General features: G+C 38.0%; 2 protein-coding genes across 3 annotated transcripts in view; both read right to left on the bottom strand.

The window, feature by feature from the left end:
• The window catches only part of LOC121525381 (electrogenic sodium bicarbonate cotransporter 1-like), a 66966-nt gene extending 60555 nt beyond the window's left edge, over nt 1–6411 (bottom strand). For both annotated transcript variants that reach the window (XM_041811362.1, XM_041811363.1), the window contains exon 1: nt 6123–6411. In XM_041811362.1, the coding sequence (XP_041667296.1) occupies nt 6123–6142 (20 nt within the window). In that variant the 5' untranslated portion in view covers nt 6143–6411. The remainder of the gene's footprint in view (nt 1–6122) is intronic.
• Nucleotides 6412–9890: 3479 nt separating this feature from the next.
• On the bottom strand, nt 9891–18475 carry dck (deoxycytidine kinase). Its single transcript, XM_041811119.1, has 7 exons — nt 18250–18475; nt 17554–17669; nt 13796–13989; nt 13458–13605; nt 13217–13332; nt 11240–11339; nt 9891–10159 (listed from the first exon to the last, which is right to left on the bottom strand). Exons 1-7 carry the CDS (start codon nt 18365–18367, stop codon nt 10133–10135), a joined length of 819 nt encoding a protein of 272 aa, XP_041667053.1. The 5' UTR covers nt 18368–18475; the 3' UTR covers nt 9891–10132.
• Nucleotides 18476–18955: the final 480 nt, after the last annotated feature.

Raw genomic sequence — 18955 nt, 5'->3', positions numbered from 1 at the left:
TATTACAGTGCTAACAGGCTGCAGCAATGTGGGATGAGGTCCAGCAGGGCCACCACACCAAGCTGCCTCTGTTTGCACAGCTAGAAACCTAATCATAGAGACTGGGCATCGTTGCTCTGTTAGCGACAGTTCAAAATTTTGTCCCCTCAAATTTCAGAAAAAGGTTTAAGTTCAGACCCCAAATGGACAAAACATGAGTCCAAACTTAACAAAAATGTTTAAAAAGCATACATTATAAAAGCTAGAAGGGACATGCATGCATACATTTAATTTTACCTCATTTTTCCATTGATAATGTCTAAGTTTTGATCTGTTTTTTTTTTTTGCTTGGTTTTCCCAAGAAATAGAGATAAATATATCACGTTCTCATGAAAACAACTAAAATTTACGTGCTTTTGGTGCAAATGGAGTTAAATAAAATCTAGACTTTGCCACAATGTTTCTGGGATCCACTGAAAACCACTACCTGACCAGCTTGGGTCCTGACCAACCAGTGTAGAACCACTACTTTAAGGGATAAAAGTTGCAAAGTGGGGGGAAGCTGGGATAAAACAAATGTTTAAAGTAGGGTTGCACAGAATAAACTTAACCTATACCAAACATAATCAAATGGTCACAAGTTGCACTGTGGAGATGCAATGTATGAAGGCAAAAGAAGCCTGTTATCCATGCAGGAGGTCTGCACTTTTGATGCAAAGAGATAGCAAAAGAACAGATGAAGCCACAGCTTCTGCTGCCTCTCTTGCACAAAAACATAGGCCAGTCCAGATCCATGCTGTCCCTCTACTTATGTACCCCTCTAAATCACCACAGGTGCCTACAGTGATACCCAATCATCTAATAGAACAAAATATTAATAGTACAAAATAAAATATACTCAGAAAAAGAAAATGCAATAAGTAACACAGATTGCATAAAATTATCAATAAGGGTTATATCAGTATTTTTAAAGTTGGGCCATATCAGGTACATAGCAATAATAGTGGCATTAGCCTCCAGTGATTTTACTGGGCATTGCTCCTTTAAAGAGTCACTGGTTGTACTGGCCTAGAAGCTAGGCTATACAGTGTCACAGATGGGTACAGTATCCCTGCAGAATTTAGACAATTTTGTGTAAAAATGGGCCACAAATCAATGTTGGCTGTAAAGTACGCACTACTGAAAACTTTTATTGCTTACCCAGAAGGACTCTGTGTTTTTGTCACTATTTTGCAATGCAGGCTTTGGCTACTGGTTACGTGCTCTTGCATTGCAAAATAGTGACAAAAAAACAGAGGCTCTCTGGGAATAAAATACAACACTTACAAAAATTTTGATAGCATCTACAGTAGAGCCAACATTGTTTAGTGGCTCTTTTTTCCCCAAAACTTACTAAATTCTGGGGAGAAAACTGTTCCCATCTGTTACACTGTATAGCCTAGCTTCCTGGCCAGTACAACCAGTGACTACTCAAAGGAGCAATGCTCACTAAAATCACTGGAGGCAAATGTTACTTCTACTGACATGTACCCCAAATGACTCAACTTCAAAAATGCTGAACTATCCCTTTAATAGCATAAATACAATAGCAACATTTCAAAGCAATGCAAACATATTTACAAAATTAAGACATTGTGCGGACCTTTGCTTGTAGTTTTTGTAAATTTAAAGGTGCCTAGGACTTCAGTTTTTGTTGCATGATTTGTAGTAGCATTTTAACACAGCCAGAATCCTGACGCTGTGATAACCCCAGTTTGAAGTCTGAATGTAGTTGGCACTGGTTGTAGTTTCGAGGTTGTCTAACCAAAGGTTTAACAAAGAAAGTTAAACTCTCCTCTGAGGGCTTTTGGACTTTCCAGTGACAGCACTCAGCTGGATGAGGAAATGAATATCTAATTTCTGCCATCATCACTCAGCACAAAGAGCACAAAGGAGCATTCAAGACTCAGGTAAGAACCATGAGGAAGATTCACAGAGGAAAAAAATCAGTGACACACAAAGAAAACTTGACAGCATTTCCCCGTTGCAGCTACATTTCACAACCGGACACAAAAGACAGAAGAATGAGGAATCAAGTTTGGATTTTACGGTTTATACAGCCATTGTAGAGAGAGGGTAGGGCATACATGTGAGTTAATCTACACTAGGTGACTCTCAGAATCATTCACTGTAGAACAGACAGTTACAGTGACACCAGAGAAGCTGCAAGCTAATGTAATGTCATCTACTGGTTTCTGATGCATTATGAAACCCAAAGACAGCAGTCCCCATTTTAGAAATACTGCAGCAGTATCAATTTTAATCTATCCAGTGCACAGCAAGCTATATTTCCTTGAGTGTAAAAACATTTCCTTTGAAAGCAGGTCCAGAATGAAAAGAGGGAGGGAAACGGTTCAGTTTCATACAAAACATGGCCGTTTTTGTGTCTATTCCTTATCACCACTGTTGCACAGGAAGTAAAGATTCTTCTAACCAATCAACAGGCAGCAGTGAGTCTAGCTACTCTCTCAGAAACTGATCTGAAGACAGCTTGGTGGCAATGCAACTTAGGGTGTCTCCAAGGGCTGAAAAAACTTAACCAAAACAAGAGCTCAAAATGTACAAAGTTTGAAATGACAGTAGAAAACCCCCCTAAGGGGGCCCCCATCACTCTTGTTGCCCTGCTCAGTGTCACATACATTATTCCTGTGACCAAGGCTGCTCATAAGGGGGTGCAGGGGCTTTCTGGGGCCTATTGAGGTCTGTAAAAACATGGTTCACCCTACCTAGAAAAAAAATGAAACAATTCTGTTAATTTGAGGAAAGAACTTGAAGTTAAATCTTGAAATTTTCTGCTTTATAAAGCTGTAAAATTTGATTTTAATTAATATAAATGTTAGTTTAAAAAATTAACAGATCCTTTTAGGATGGCACTAATGCGCCCTCACTGATCTTTGGCATTTAACAATCAGCTTACTCTGCTAGCAGAGCAGCTTAGGCCAAAGAAAACCCTCCAGTTTTACACTGACACAGTATTTTATGCCTTTTATGCCATTTTTAAAGATATTTACAACAGGGCTGCACACCGGTGCAGTGGCTACTGTTGCTGCCTCACAGCAGGAAGGTTCCTAGTTCGATTAAGTTATGCTGGGGAACAAAACTGATAGAAAGTAGCACTGCCAGCTCTGTTTGCACCATAAGATAACCTCCAGAACTACAAAGTTGGGTAAAGTTAAGTACCCCTATAGGATAAGAAATAGAATATACTGCTAAACAACAAGCATCAGAAGGGATTTTATGAATGGATATATGGCAGGGGTGTTCCAAAATCTTCCACCAAGGGCCACATACAATTCTATATCTAAGGATGCTGGGGCCACTTACACCTCGCCTTGTAGAGATTCAAGTAAGTAAAAGCAATGTAATGTAGACCAAAATATGCTTAGTGACTGAGTATGCCTTATTAACGGCTCACATGGAAAACAGACAGTCATTTTCAGGATTTTGTGGAAGCCACTGAGACTTCAGAGAACCCTGTTTGGCCCTGGCTACCACTGGCTCCGCCCCTTACCAGTACTGCTATTTGCTGCTGCAATCCATCAGGGAGATAGAAATCAAGACATTTATTTTAGCTTCCAATTTATTTACCATTTACAGTGTCCTCTCAATTTAGTCGCCAAATGAATAAATACTTTGTGTCAAAATGTTTGTTTACAGAATTAGCAAGGCAGCACCGCCCTTGTGCTAAAGCTACAAAGCAGAATACAATCAAGCTTCATGTTTTAATGTGGGTCACATTTCATCACATTTCTAGAATTTGCTGTGGGCCAATCAAAATGGACCTCAGGCCACGTTTTGCCCTCGAGCCATAGTTTGGACAACCCTGCTCTATGGACTCTAGATAGACCAATAACTCTGCACAGTGGTGCAATCTCATTGGCTGCTCTGGCTTCCACTGAGTCAAAAAAAATGCTCTTTTGGTTAATTGGTGGCTCTAAATTGCCCATAGATGTGAGTGCGCCTGCTTATTTGCCTCCATGTCAGCCCAGTGACAGCTGGAATCTGCTTCAGCCCCCTGCAACCCCTGAACTGGACGATTGGCAAAAAAATGGTTCTGTAAAAACACTCCAAACACTCCAGAAGCTTAAATGCACAGTTGTCGAGGCTACAGACATGACTGGTGAAATGTTGTAAGTACAGTCCAGAGGTAAATTACTTTGTCACTGCCAAATACAGTTATAGGGAGTTTTACTTTTAGGCAAAAGCAGGCAAATGTCTGGAGTGTCGTGCACCAAAGGTCCTCAATGTTAGGCATGTTTTGCATCAAATGTTAGGTATGCATCAGAATTAGATCCAGTGATTACAATGAGGATACAGAATGCAACAGGGGGCCACCAGGGGTAGACGAATAGCATTAAAATGGAGCTTGACGTTAGGCCTCTGAGACCTGATTTTGTGAACATTGCACAGTGAGAGAGCGCTGATTTCAGCAATTTTACAGTGACTATGTCTATTTTCTCCTCTTCTCAATACATGAATGTTGTCATTTGCAAATTGGAAGATGAAAACTGCCACTTTTGTTAGGATGGATTATTATCATTATTATCATTTATTCCTTTGTCTTTTCATTATCATTACTTATTTTCCTTTTCTTCTTCTGTATCACTTTCTCTCTGGATGTAAATAGTTGCCTTTTCCTGGCTCCATTGAGTAGCCAAAAAAAAAAAAATGTCCAGAAAATGCATGTCAACAAAGACCTGGAATTTGGAGTTAGGTACACAAAGATCTGTTGGAATGTTTGATTTTGCATAATCTTGTGAAAATGTACCATTCCACTTTCTTACATGTAAATGTAAGGACTGTATTACTGGACAATAAAAAAAACAAATCAGGAAAAAAATGGAGCTTGAAACCAGTAAGGGTTCCAGGAAATTCTGGACTGATTTCAAGCCCCCAAAATGTCTTCAAAGTGAGGAAATTGTGTCACAGTAGATCTGTAAGGACATCTAAAACCTATAAAATTGAAGATTTGTGTGGCAAAGTGGCATGAAATGGTTAATATTAATGATTTTTGCCAAATCAAATCTAACAATACATCATGCAGTGCCAATGTATTCTTATTTTTGCATGTTGTATCATGCCTCAACACTAAATATGTTCAAAAGTGACTTTTGGTCTCTCAAATACAAAGTGATAGGTGATGTGGTGTAGTTCTTTGGCTTTACATGGAAAGAGAAACTTTAAAATGTTTTTTTACACACCCTATGATTGCTTTCAACTCAACAGAGAAGGGACTAATGGTGCCTTCTGTCTAAAGCCTCCAAATCAGTGAAACCACCCCTGAACACTGAATAATGGTGATGAAACCCTCATTGGAGGGGGCCTACAGACCCTAAAATCACCTCTGAGTGAGACAACAGAGATCTGTGCCAAAGCTACAATGAGACTCAGATGCGTATTTTGACCTATCAAATATTTCACCATATTCAAGTATGTAAACGTCAGTAATTCTGGCTGCAGATGAGGTTTCAGAACCAGCAGATGAATTCCAGGTGCTTGTCAGAAAGGGTCATGCACTGCGTTTCCGTGTTTCATAGTAACCGCGGAGTCTGCCGCGTCATTGCGCAACGTGGACGCACAGGCTGATCCGGTGTGGAGTTTTCCACATGGCTTTGTGAAGCGAACACACTCCGCTTATTCTGAAAAGTTTCGCCAGAGATAGCTCTCCTTCTCTTGGCCCGCGCTCCCTGCCTGCACGTCTCACTAATCACCGGTGACAGCTTCTTGGAAAATAGATTACCTGGCCGAGCATAGCCACAGCGGTGCGGCAGCAGTGGCTTAAGCAGAGAAGGGTGGTTGGAACACGAATGAATGAGGTTGTTTCTAAACTTGCTTGAAGCTTAATCTAGAGTCTATTTTAATTAGCTGAAGGTTTGGCGTAAGTGAAGAGATAAACCATGTACTAAAGCTGGAATGGGAAGTTTTACGCACAGAAAAGCAGCAGAAATGCGCACTGAATGCGCCTGAAACTCACAGTTGGTGCTTGAATCTCACCTGATACCTCATTTACATTTTCTCACCTGGGCTGGAAATGCCCTCCTGCAGGCGAAAGTTCACCTTGCTGTAAACTGTTAACAAGGAAAGACGAGAGATCATAAACTTACTTTGACTTATCGGAACTCATGGTGTCCAATTTCGCCTTTTAAAGCTGATCAATCCGGCGTCCTTCTGCTCTCTGGTCGTCTTTGCCTGCAGATCTTCACCTACTCTATAGTCGGAGTCAGATAAAAAAGTCAAAAAGAAAAGTCTCTATCTCGCTGGAATGATTTCTTCCACTCTGAAAATCAGATGTAAAAGCAGACACGCGCTCCTCATATCGTGCTGGGCTCGCTCAGCTCGTGTCTCGGTGACATGGTGGAGATGAAAAGACTCGTTTTGGCGTCTCGGTTGAAGCGTGTGGAGAGACTCTGGGAGCGCAGCGTGTCTTTTTCCATATTTAAAGTGCCATCCCTCCTCCTGAGTGACGACACCAGGGGGCGGAGGTCATGGAGTTGTGCTCTTGGGCGGCGCAGCAGCACTTTTACTTGACTAATGGTGTCTTTATTGGTCGCTTTACAACTAAAGGGGAAGAGTGAAACTTTGATTTCACTCAATTTAGGGAATTCAAACATGTTGCTGCTTCTTTAAGTAAGTTTGGAGAGATTTCCAACAGCTTGGACTTTAATGTCAGTCTTTTTTTTGATGAATGATTGCAAAGCAGGAGTGCGTCTGGGACCTTTGGCACAAAATATTTAAATTTTAACTTAATTCAGCTGTAGAGTAAGGGTTGGAAGACCAAAACCAGATTTGAGTTTTATTTCTTATGTTAAGAAATAAAAAAAAGTGTTTTACAATAACAAGATACAAACTTTGATATGATTCTAGTGAAATCAAACCACATTGAACCCTTTTGGATACCATAGTAACTAAAACAGAAGTCCAAAAACTGCAATACTGGGCATTTTTCAATAATGATGATCAAAAATTGCAAGCAAACCCCTACAAACTGTCTAAATTGGACAAAAACATTGGCAACATTTCTTTAGTTGAGGTTGTCAAACTTGGCTGGCTCTTTTGTTTGTCAAAATGATCAAATCTCTATAATTTTAATGAACAGTGTCATCAGAAATATCCAGACTTCTTATTAACCAAAAGAAAGAGCACACACTCTGAATTGCACAAATATGTTGTCAACATTTGGTAAAGTGGTCGTAACTGGCAGGGACAGAGGAAAAGCCTTGCTTCTGGCAAGTTCTACCCACTTAGCCAAAAGTTGCCAACAAAGTTGGGAAATTACAGAAGTTTGCAGGAGTTACTTTGCAGTTTATGATACACGAAAACAGCAAAATACCCAAAATGAGGACACTAAAACTTTTGCTTTTGAAGCGTTGGTCTCAAAAAGGTATGCAAATAATTTGAAGCATGCTCTCATTCCCTGTTTCATCCATTCTTCACAAAGTTGCCAACATATTAATGCAATCCAGATTGCATTCTCTCTCTTTAGTTAAAAACATGACTGGCAACCTTTAAGTTTCTGTATTTTTTTCATCTCTCTGATAAAAAATGATGGAGATGTCATCAATTTGAAACACATTTATGATTAAAGACTATAGAACACTCTGGCAACCTCAATATATCAAAATGTTGAAAATGTTTTTGTGCAATTTAGGCATTGTGCAGGAGTTTGTCTGCAATTTTTTTCAGTCAGAATAGAAAATTACCAAACACTGGGTGACAAAGACTTCTAATTTTGCTGTTGTGGTATCAACCCTCTATCTTTCCCACTAATCACTTTTCACAATGTTGCCAACATATTAATGCAAGCCAGATTGCATTCTCTCTCTTTTAGTTAAAAACTTGACTGGCAACCTTTAGGTTTCTGTAATTTGTTCATCCTTTTGATAAAAAATGATGGAGAAGTCATCAATTTGAAACACATTTATTATTAAACACTACAGAACACTCTGGTAACCTCAATATATCAAAATGTTGACAATGTTTTTGTGCAATTTAGGCAGTGTGCTGAAGTTTGTCTGCAATTTTTGTTGATCAAAATTATAAACTACCAAACATCGGGTGACAAAGACCTAATTTTGCTGTTGGGGTATTTAACAAGTATCGGGCCTTTATCTTTACCACTTCTGATCATTTTTCACAATGTTGCCAACATATTAATGCAATTCAAATTGCATTCCCTCTCTTTAGTTAAAAATATGACAACCTTTAAGTTTTTGTACTTTTAGATACCTCGGATATGCAAATAAAGGATCACTCATCTTTTGAGTGTAGAACAATGACAACCTCAATGTATCAAAATGTTACTGATGTTTTTGCGCAATTTAGACACTGCAGGAGTTTGCCTACAATTTGTGATCATTTCAAACAACAAATGACAAAACACTCAGTGACAAGGACTTCTATTTTTTGTTGCTATGGTATGAAAAGGAACCAGTGTATGTAGAAGCCCTCGCTTTCCCACTTCTGATCATTTTTCACAATGTTGCCAACATATTAATGCAATTTAAATTTGCATTCTTTCTCTTTTGGTTAAAACATGACCGACAACCTTTAGCTTTCTTTTTTTCATCCCTCTGATAGAAAATAATACAGATCTCATCATTTTGAAACACATGGTAAAGAAGACTATAGAGCAGTCTGGCAACCTCCATGTATTGAAATGTTGCCAATGTTTTTGTGCAATTTACAGTGTGCAGGACTTTTCCTGTTAGATTTGATAATAAACAACAATAAATTAGCCAACATATGGAGTCAAGGACTTCTAATTTGATTCTTGTTATATCAAAAAGATATGAATTTCTTTATGAACCCTCCCTCTTTCCCAATTCAGGTCATTTTTCACAATGTTGCCAACATATTAATGCAATTCAGATTGCACTCTCTCTCTTTGGTTAAAAAAAAATGATGGACAACGTTTACGTTTTGGTATCTTTGATACCTCTGAAAATTAGAATAAGAATCATCATGATTCTGATGAGTACAGATCCTTGTTATTGGTGTTTTTGTGCAATTTAGACAATTTGCAAGAGTTAGTCTGCAATATTTGATACTGAAAACAATAAATTACCCAATGATGAGCTCTATTTTTATCGCTGTGTCAAAGATATATCTATATTATTGTAATTTTACCAACAAATGCCTTTAAATTCTCGTTAAAAGTACCTGACCACCATTCTTGAATCTCAAATTAGTAGAATTCTTAATCAAAACCAGCACTAAGACTATAGACATTGCTCTAAAATAAAACTCTTACCCAACCCTTCTGCAGACTTTCATTTTAAATCTATTTCATCTTAAAAAGCCTTGGAGGTAACTTTACAGTGCTCTCTGGTGGCTTTAATCCACTTCTACCACAAAATGAATGTAACTACATTCAAACATTTACACAATTAAAAAGTGAAACCAAGAATAGAAGTGCAAGTCTTTCCAGGACTTTATCCTACTTGTATTTATTTTTTTCAGTGTTTTTACTATTTTTTCTACAATCTAGTTTTAAATCAGGATTGCACTTCGGTCAACCATGGTTGCTTAACAATTCTATTTAAATGAACTTTGACTTGATCCTAGCAAATTAGAGCACAAGGTAAATGAACATTTAAAGTCAGGAAAATATTCAAGGTTAAATATGTAAACACATAAGAAATTGCAGTAATTAATACTAGAAACAAACTGAATCCTTCAAACGTGCTCTGATTTTAAAATTGTTAAGATGAATTGGGGTCTGAATGTTGAGGAGAGTCAGAAAAAAGGCTGACTGGGTCGTGTTACGGAGACTGGCGCCCTCTTCTGGACAACTGCAGTAAGACCCAGTTACAAAACCAAAGTTAGTAAAACTGCATTGAGTTCTTCAAAATTAAATACTCTTTGAGACGTTATTTCTTTGTCATCATGGTGCATAAAAGTCTTTCAAGTTTATTGTCGTTTGTGAATTCAAAATTGACATATATATTCATGTGCACATAAAAAAACATAAATACACAACTGAGGTAAAAAAAACAAAAACAGCAATAAAAAGATTAAAACGCTACAGGCTAGTTCATTTTAAAAAATCATTGTCATGCTTCTATGTCCTCACGTTTGCATGGATTATTTCTCCCATCGCTGAAATTTTCAAACATCACAACGTGCTCAGGAACTCCTTCACCTGGAACGACAACATTAAAGATGTTAGTAGGGATGTACAGATGCATTGGTGTTCAATATCAGAATAATGTGGCATGAATAGATGTCAGTAGCTGATCAAATCAACTTAATGCATATATTGAGAATACATGACCAAACTGATGTGTTTTCATGGTCAAATATGAGAGAAAACTCTGCCATAGTGGGAGTCTTACATCAAAAGTAGTACTGGAAACAGCAGCGGTATCGGTATCAGTCCTAACTTTCCAAAACGGTTCATCTCTAGCTCTTAGCATCACAAGTGAGCGTTAAAGCTTTCCCTTTAGTCTCCACTTCAGTCCTTGGGGACATTCATGCAGAGCTTTGTGATTAATATCAGGCCGTTTCCCTTTTAATGACTTCTGATTGGGGTGGAAAATCTCCAGGTAAGGTTTCTGTGTTTGCCACCAACATGAAACAGTAGACGACCCTCAGGCTGCTCTTCTATGGAGAAAATCTGACTGTTTGATTTACTATCAACAGGATCAAACCCTGAAGGACGCAGCTCAACCATCAGTCTAAAACATTTTAAATACTTTTCGGCCTTTAGGCTTGCTGCAGTTTTTACTAGGCTTGTGCAAAAGAAGCAAAGGTTACAAAAAGATGATCATTGAATGCATAACTAAAAACTAACATGCATATTGATATTTTCCTCATCATATTTCATATTTGTAAGCAGAAGAGAGTCAGGTCTGAATTGCACAAATATGATGTCAACATTTGTTAAAGAGGGAGCTGGTGAGGAGTTCACCACAATAAATCTCTCTACAAGTGGCTCAACTCAAACTTCAGAATAAAAGCATTCTGTAAAAATGAGGGGAATCTTGCAACAGAAATGCTAAACCAGGCTTTTACTTTGAAAGCACAAACCAGGAGTGTAACAGTGCCGTGCAACTTGCCATGACACATTCCACCATTCTCGTCTGTTTTGGCCAAGCGGCTTGATTCATGAACATGCATGCAGGAATGAAAATCAAGCCATGCTGCAGACGTTACGCAGCCACCACACACCAATCTGACATGGCCGTTAAGGGTGAGCCTTTCTCTCTGACTTTTAACTCACCTTTTCAATCATGTCGGCGCTCTTTGAGTTGCTCGCCTTAAAGTCTTCACTCACGTCTATGGTCAGGACAGGGACGTCACTGAGATACTCAAAATCCATGCTGTGGGTCAGAGAAGAGAGTCAGTAAAGCCTGGCACATCCTTTATTTTGTTCAGACAGATTTTTGCCATAAAACAACAGTGCTAGGATTGTGTATTTTGGTGTAAGGATGACATGTCCCCTCCCATCAAAAATAGGAGAAAAACTGAATTTGTTGCAGTAAATGAGACAGTGACCCAGTTGTGACTCTTTGGACAAAAGTGGATTTTTATGGTGAAGTTTGTTTTCTCAGACTTTTGCTCTTCATGTTTTGTGTTCATCTGACTATCATGCAAAATCTAATAAGGGTCAGGAATGATGAAGACATGAGGGTTTTTTTCTCCGTTATGCACTTTAAGTGTCAAAGGTCAAGAAGAAAAGGTAGAATGATGTTGAAATTCTATTTCAGTTCACTTTTTCTTAAATTCTTTAACTTGTTTAAATGTTTGACGTTTTAAAGTTTTTTCTTTTCTTTTTCCTCCTGACACACGGCTGCGCTCTGATAGGATCATAGTTCTCCTGAGTGGGTGTGGCTTCAGCTCAATCAACAGACACGCCCGAACCATCCTGGAGAAGATTTTACGACCTAAATTTTCATTAATTTGAAACCTAATTTTATGGACTTATAGATGTGTTTCATGACTGAAATTTGGCCTGGTGGTTCATAACAAAGTGGCCTGTCATACAAAAAACCTAAAATAAACTTTTCACCTTACAGGATCTTTAAGCAAACATTTCCCCCTTAAACATTTCATGTGATCTTATCATCATTTCAGCTTTACTTTTTCAATTCAATTCAACTAACTTAACATTTAAAAAACATGACTTTTGGCGCGCCGGTAGTCGAGTGGTTAAGGCGCATGCCATATACGCAGGCGACCCGGGTTCAAATCTGGCCCGTGGCACTATTTCCTGCATGTCTCTCCCCGCTCTCTCCCCTGTTTCCGACTCTATCCACTGTCCTATCAAATAAAGGCAAAAAGGCCAAAAATAAATCTGAAAAAAAAAAAAAAAAAACCATGACTTTTTTAACCTTTTTCCTTAGAAATACTGAAAAAAATCATTCGAATTTTGTTCCTTTTACCCCCCACCAACAAGTATTTCACACTTTTCTTGATAAGATTTCACCATTATTTTTAACAAATTTCTTTCAATATATTAAACATGAAATGGTTTTAAGAAATCCCTTTAAATTTTAATTTCTTCTTTACACATGTATTTCGAGTTACTACCTAAACATCATGACTAATCTATAAAATAAATCCTGATATTTTGACTTTTTCCTGGGTTTATTTTTTTCTTTTTTGACCTCCTTGTCAATTTTTCCTCAATATTTCATCTTTTTGCCTGACATTTAAAGATTTCTCCCTCAATATTTGAACATTTTTCCCCCTTGACATCTGACTATAATCCCCATCCTTACCATTCAGACCTTTCCCCTTTAAGTTTTATTATTTCCCTTATAAATGACTTTCTTCCATCGGTGTCTCAACATTTCCACTTATCTCTTGACATGCAACTTATTGAAACAGTTACTTAACTTTTTAACTTCATTCCTCTCAGCAACTGTTTAACCAATATTTCAACTTTTCCCTTCAGGTGCTCAGTAAAAAAATCTTCCACTGAGTTTCTCTTTGTCATGCCTGACCCCATTACTCTTCTGTAAAGTCTGACTAGATAAAAGCATTTAAAAAGGACAGTAATGAGGCAGATGTCTATCATGTAGACAGGAAGCCTTCTCTTAGCACCCCTCTAGGTCTTTCTCTAATCACCCACATCAGTCAGATTACCAACATCCTTTTTTTCCAGTAATGCATCCATTGTCTGCACTAATGGGCATATTTGGAGATACATAAAGACTTTAAAGGAGAGTCTTTTCAACCAAATGTCTCAACCTACGTCATGGTTTTATGCTGCAGCCAGCTCTCGTGTTTAAAATGCAGCTTCTCCAGATACTCCAGAGGGATGTCCTGCTCTTCTTCTCTGCCCCTCAGGTGCAACCGCTCCAAGCATTTCTGCATAAAGACACGCAACAAAAGGAGTTTTAACATTTAAAAGTAAAAGCACCCCAGCAATACACAACTCTGATATCCCTGCATGATAAAGCCGTAAAACAATTAAAGGGGGTTAAGGGCGGTACCTCAGGCGAAGCTCGGAGGTAGATGATACCGTCCAGCTCGATGTTCTTGCCAAACTGGCTGTGCAGCCAGCCGTGCCAGTCCTGATAGACGGACCACTCCGTCTCACTCAGGCACTCACTTTCATACAGGTTTGCTGCAAAAATGTACCTGAGACAGAACAGGAGTCATTGGAGAAAAATGGATTAAAAACTGAGGTTTAGGGTGCTTTTAATAATCTCCTGCAACTTATTCAATACAAACCACTACATACAACCACCACACTACGGTAAAACAACGGATGTAAAGTCAAATGACTAAAATATACATACATTATAGTTTTTTAGACATGATTGGATACCTGTCGCTGTATATGGATCGCTCAAAGAACTGCACAGGATTCTCAGCCTCTTGGAGCTTCCCATTGGCTGATCTGATCTGTGCTCGCACTCGGCTGATGCAGGCATAGCTCTGGAAGGTGTAGGCCCACCTCTCCGGTTTCTCATACATCATCTGCAATATGTTCCCTCCACTCCTCTGAGATGTGGTCAGCTCCTACGGGACAAAGAGACAGGCTGAGACAAAGTGCAGAAAAATCACAGAGTACCTCTTTGGCTTTATTTGTTTTTCTGCTAATACACTTCAGTCAAATGTCCAAGTATTTGTAGTCTTTAAAAGTCTTTTTTTTTTTCCTCTTAGCTGAAACATGGCTTTTCTGTGACGGGCTTGCATGTTCTTCCCTTGCATGCTTAGCTCTTCTTCGGGTGATTTGTTTTATTCCCATGGACCAGAGATATTCCTGACAGACTTGAAGGCCTGGATCCAGTCTCCATTCTAAAGCCTGAGCATTGAACCCAGGGTGGCTGCACACTTTTTAATCAAATGTAAGGCCTTTTAATAAAAGATAATTAAATGCATGTAAGTAAGTGCAGATTTGATGGTTTTTAGACACGTCTCAATCTTTTTCTTCTCTTTTTTTTGTCCTTTTGGGGGTTGGGGAGAGGGTAAGGGGTGAGTGTCACCCAAATCCAATTCCTTAGTACGTTTCAATTTAACTTTTTCACTAAGTTGTAAGACTTTTATCTTTTGTTATTGCTGCATTTCATGTTGAATTTACCCTTCTGTTGTTTGGAAAGGCTCCTCTTTGCAAGGAGTCTTTATAAGAAACTTCAAAAACTTAAAATTAACCATCAAACTGAAGCTTTTTAGACATTTTAAGGATCTGCAGGAATGCTGTGAGCCCTTAAAAGCTTTAATGGGGTCAGATATGCAGGTTATGAGGCCTTGAAGGCTTGAGGGATAAAAAGCATAAGCGAAGTAAAGCTTGATATGACCCTTATTTTGAAGCATTATGAGCCCTAATTTACCTAATGCACACATTTGTATTTCTGTCATTACAGTCTTTATCTAACCAGATAAACAGAAGTAGGGCTGTCAAACATTAAGATGTTTAAAACTACCATTAATCACATCGTTTTTATTGCATTTCAAAATTAAATTGTCTTGTATTAAAAACAGTCTGCGTCTCATTTTGGATTTTTACAGGGTAGTTATTTCCTGTTTGGACACAGACCTGCTTTTAAAGTTAGATCAAAGATTTTAACATGAAATAAACCACAGAAAAATTAACTTGTTATGGATCTTAAAGACATTAATGACTAGTGGTGGAATTATCATACATCACTGTGGCTGCAGGGACAGACTGAGCAAATTATCTAAGTTTTATTCAGAGCTCAAAATAATTCCTCAAAGGCGTGGTTCTGATAACTTTAGTAAATTTAACCTCCAAAAGCAGCCAGTGTCCTCTAATACTTTCCAGTTCTTTATAGTGAAATGCATTAGGAGGGTTGTTTAACTGTTAACCCCACAGCCCTGCAGATGTACTGTGGCCAGCAGAGGGTGCTTCATCAAACTCCTGTGTACAGTATGGAGTAGAGAATAGCATTGGAGCCAGGAGCCTCAGCGGAGGACTTCAACAGCTGCTCATACTGATAATACCCTCATGCTATCATTTTACACTGTGGTAAAGAAAGGAGGAAGAAATGAGCTGTGCTGAGGAGATGTGGTTTTAGAAGAGACATTTTACCTTTACAATTCAACACAGAGGCAAGTACCCAGCTGTGTTCACATCTCTTGCATACCAAGTCTAAGTCCTCCTGAATTGTGAACAAGACCAGCTCTAAAAGCTGACTCGAGTCTAGAGCCTGAGTATAGTACGCTTGTGTTCACACTGACCAAACGGAACTGGACTTAGGGCACAAGAGTATCCAGATCCAGAAACCACCTTAATAGGTCTATTTCTATAGGTCTCACTCCAGTACTTCAAGTATTTTCTCTAGTGTTGACCGATATTTATGGAAGCCCATTTCTGTCTCTTAAAAAAGTTTAACATGGAAGTTAGGCAATAAAAATAAAAGAATTCCAAGTCATAATCATGAGATACAAAGTCATTATTATGATAGAAAGTCAAAACTATAAGATAAAAAGACAAAATTATGAGAAAGAAAGTCATAATTATGATATAAAAGGACAAAATTATGATGTAAAGAGTCGAAATTTTAAGAATAAAAGTCAAAATTCTGACATAAAAGAAGAAATTATGAGATCAAAAGTAATAATTATGACATAAAGTATAATTATGACATAAAAGTCAAAATTATGAGATTAAAAAGTCGAAATTATGACACAAAAGACAAAATTATTAGGCCTACATAAAGAGTCTTAATTATGAAATAAAGTAAAAATAATGACATAAAGTCAAAATTATGTGATAAAAAGTTAAAATTATGACATTAAAGACAAAATTATTGGATAAGGAATAATAATTATGACATAAAGTTAAAGTTATGACATAAGACAAAACTACGAGATAAAATATCAAAATTATGACATAAAGGCAAAATTATGATATAAAAACACAAATTATGATATAGAATCTCATAATTATGATTTAAAGAGTCGAATTGTTAAGATAAAAAGTCAAAATTATGAGATATAAGACAAAATTATAAGAAAGAGTTATAATTTCGACTTTATCTCATGCTTTCAAATTTTTATGTTATAATTATGACATAGGATTTTCTTTTTTCAAGAATTGCCTCATGTTTACATTTTTTTATTTGGTGGTAATGGCCTTCCATAGATAGTGAGACTGAATATAGGACATTTGGTGAGACTGTGGAGAGTGAGAAAAGCAGGAGGGGAGGCAAACTTAGCAGTGGAACCGAAGTAGTGCAATTTAAGATTGATTGATTTTATTGATTATCAGTAAAATAATGCAGATCATCTGTCTTCCCCTAGTTTGTTTTGACTAGTGAAGGCCATTGAGCTATATTTGACATTCAGTTAATTTCATATTTGTTATGTTAAAGGTTAAATAATAAAGTTTTAAATATGCAATGTTGTCTGGGAATATGTTGCTAAAAAAAAGGACAGTTTTATAACATTATTGTTGCATAATGGACATTATTTTAGCTTTGGTAATTAATATTAGGCCTATTCATGAGCCCTAAATATTGTTAGTATGTTTAAAACATTTAAGCAGAGGACATTTTACAGTGCCGTCAGAAAATATGATGCTGAGCAAAAGAAGCTTTGAGTAGAAAAAAAATGCATTTGTGTCAAAATTTTCATGTTTTTAAACTATAATTAACCAGGCATTACGATATCCATCTGATTATGCACTGTATGTGTTCAGGTTAAGCCACTGAAAATAAGCAAGGGTTGAGGGTGAAGTCAGGTCTACAGTTGTGTGGGAGGTTGGAGATGTTTGCCCTGACGATGGCATGTTCATCTGTCCAGAGTGCGACCATCTGTTGCTCTGGTGGTGACCAGTCAGTGCAGATATATGGGCAGATGGCAGCTGCACTCTAAATACAGATGAAGACCCTCCTAGTTATCATACTGTGTGCTGTGCATGTTAAACCAGAGGGGCCAGAGGAGCAGAGGATCATATTCCTCATGCATAATGAAATGCATCCTTGGTTTTGCTAAGCAAGATGTAGGCCTCAAGATACTTAGCATTTTCTACATACTACTGCGTAATATATGAATTTAGCTCAGTGCATTAAATAACTAATATTAATGTTAATGCACGAGTAGTGTAATGAGTCAATTTACCTCAAAGTCACTTCCTTTTGTTTGGACATTGCACCACCTTGCGATCGGCTCTGGTACCACCTCCCAGTCCGCGCTTTCTTGCTCCAAAAGGCGCACAAATGTGGATTTACCCGCCGCTGCGCACAAAGGATGCAGAAAACACAAGCTCAGCAATAACAAAAACATCACCTAGTAATCACACTAAATGTGTTGAAGCTTTCAGGTGCATTCTGTATTGCTAAAAACAAAATACAGAGCTGATAAAAGGCAAGAAAAGCCCAAAGGCGGTTTGGGGTGTTATGGTTTATAAAGTGACCGTGTTAGCTTGCGACACCCAGTTGAAACTGCTTGTGAAAGTTGCAGTCAGGCTACAGCAGATGTTGACAGCTGAAGGACTCAAATCGCATGGCTAATTATTTATTTTCGGGTATAGCATCAGGCATGTATTTAATGACAAACTAAACGAACTGGGTTTCCAGTTTTTAACGTCTTTTTGCGAATAGAACTAAGGACGAACGTGACGTACAGTCACCAGTTAATATGGTCACTCCTTAAACCGCAACACCACTAACGTTTTGACAAAAAAGAAAAGAAAACAGCGTTACCGCCGTCTAAAATCGACGGGAAACGTTACTTAGCCTTATTTCCATCACGACGCAGATACCTTAGCGTATGTTGTACCTCTTCAGTTTGTATTTTATTTATTTTTTCACTCACCGATGTTTCCCTCCACTGATATCCGCTTTATCCTCTTCTCCATCGAGTCGTTTAATGACACGTTCATCGAGTCGTCCACTGAATGAGGGCAGGGCCGCTTTGGAGTGGTGGAAGGCATTTTTAAGGCGAATAAATAAATTCTCCTTCTTGATTAAAGACGCTGTAGCAGCTGTGGATGTTGAAGGCGTCTTCTTGTTTTTAAGTTTGGCGGTAACAGACGTCAGGAAGTGGCGGTTTGCACAGATGTGACTCCGCCCAGGAAGCAGCTGCAGCTGCAGCCATGTGCACAACAAGTCTCCTCCTGCTCCGTTTGCATGGGTTTGTAGCTACTTAGTTTAGAGGAGGCATTTAAACTTATGTGACCTAAAATGGTAACAAAAATTTAAACCTTTGTACCATACAGTAACATACTCAATAATACCATTAGAGAGGCTGATTTGAAAACATATGAAACAATGGCAACAGCAATCAGGACTAGGGAGGGGGTTTTAAGTGGTTCTTGAAAAAAAAAAACAGAAAATATCCATAGATAGAAATGCAGTAATGATCTAGAAATTATCCAGACCATCGGCTTGGTTTTGATAGTTTATGGGTTATTACAGAATTGGAGGAAATTTATGCTACAAAATCTTTTGGAAAATAACCTATTTGACTTGATCAGCAAAATTCTGATATTAACTTTAAACATATAGGTAATTAACTATCA

This window comes from Cheilinus undulatus, linkage group 17, assembly GCF_018320785.1.
Source record: "Cheilinus undulatus linkage group 17, ASM1832078v1, whole genome shotgun sequence".
NCBI lineage: Eukaryota > Metazoa > Chordata > Actinopteri > Labriformes > Labridae > Cheilinus > Cheilinus undulatus.
This window is presented reverse-complemented; position numbering and strand designations above follow the sequence as displayed.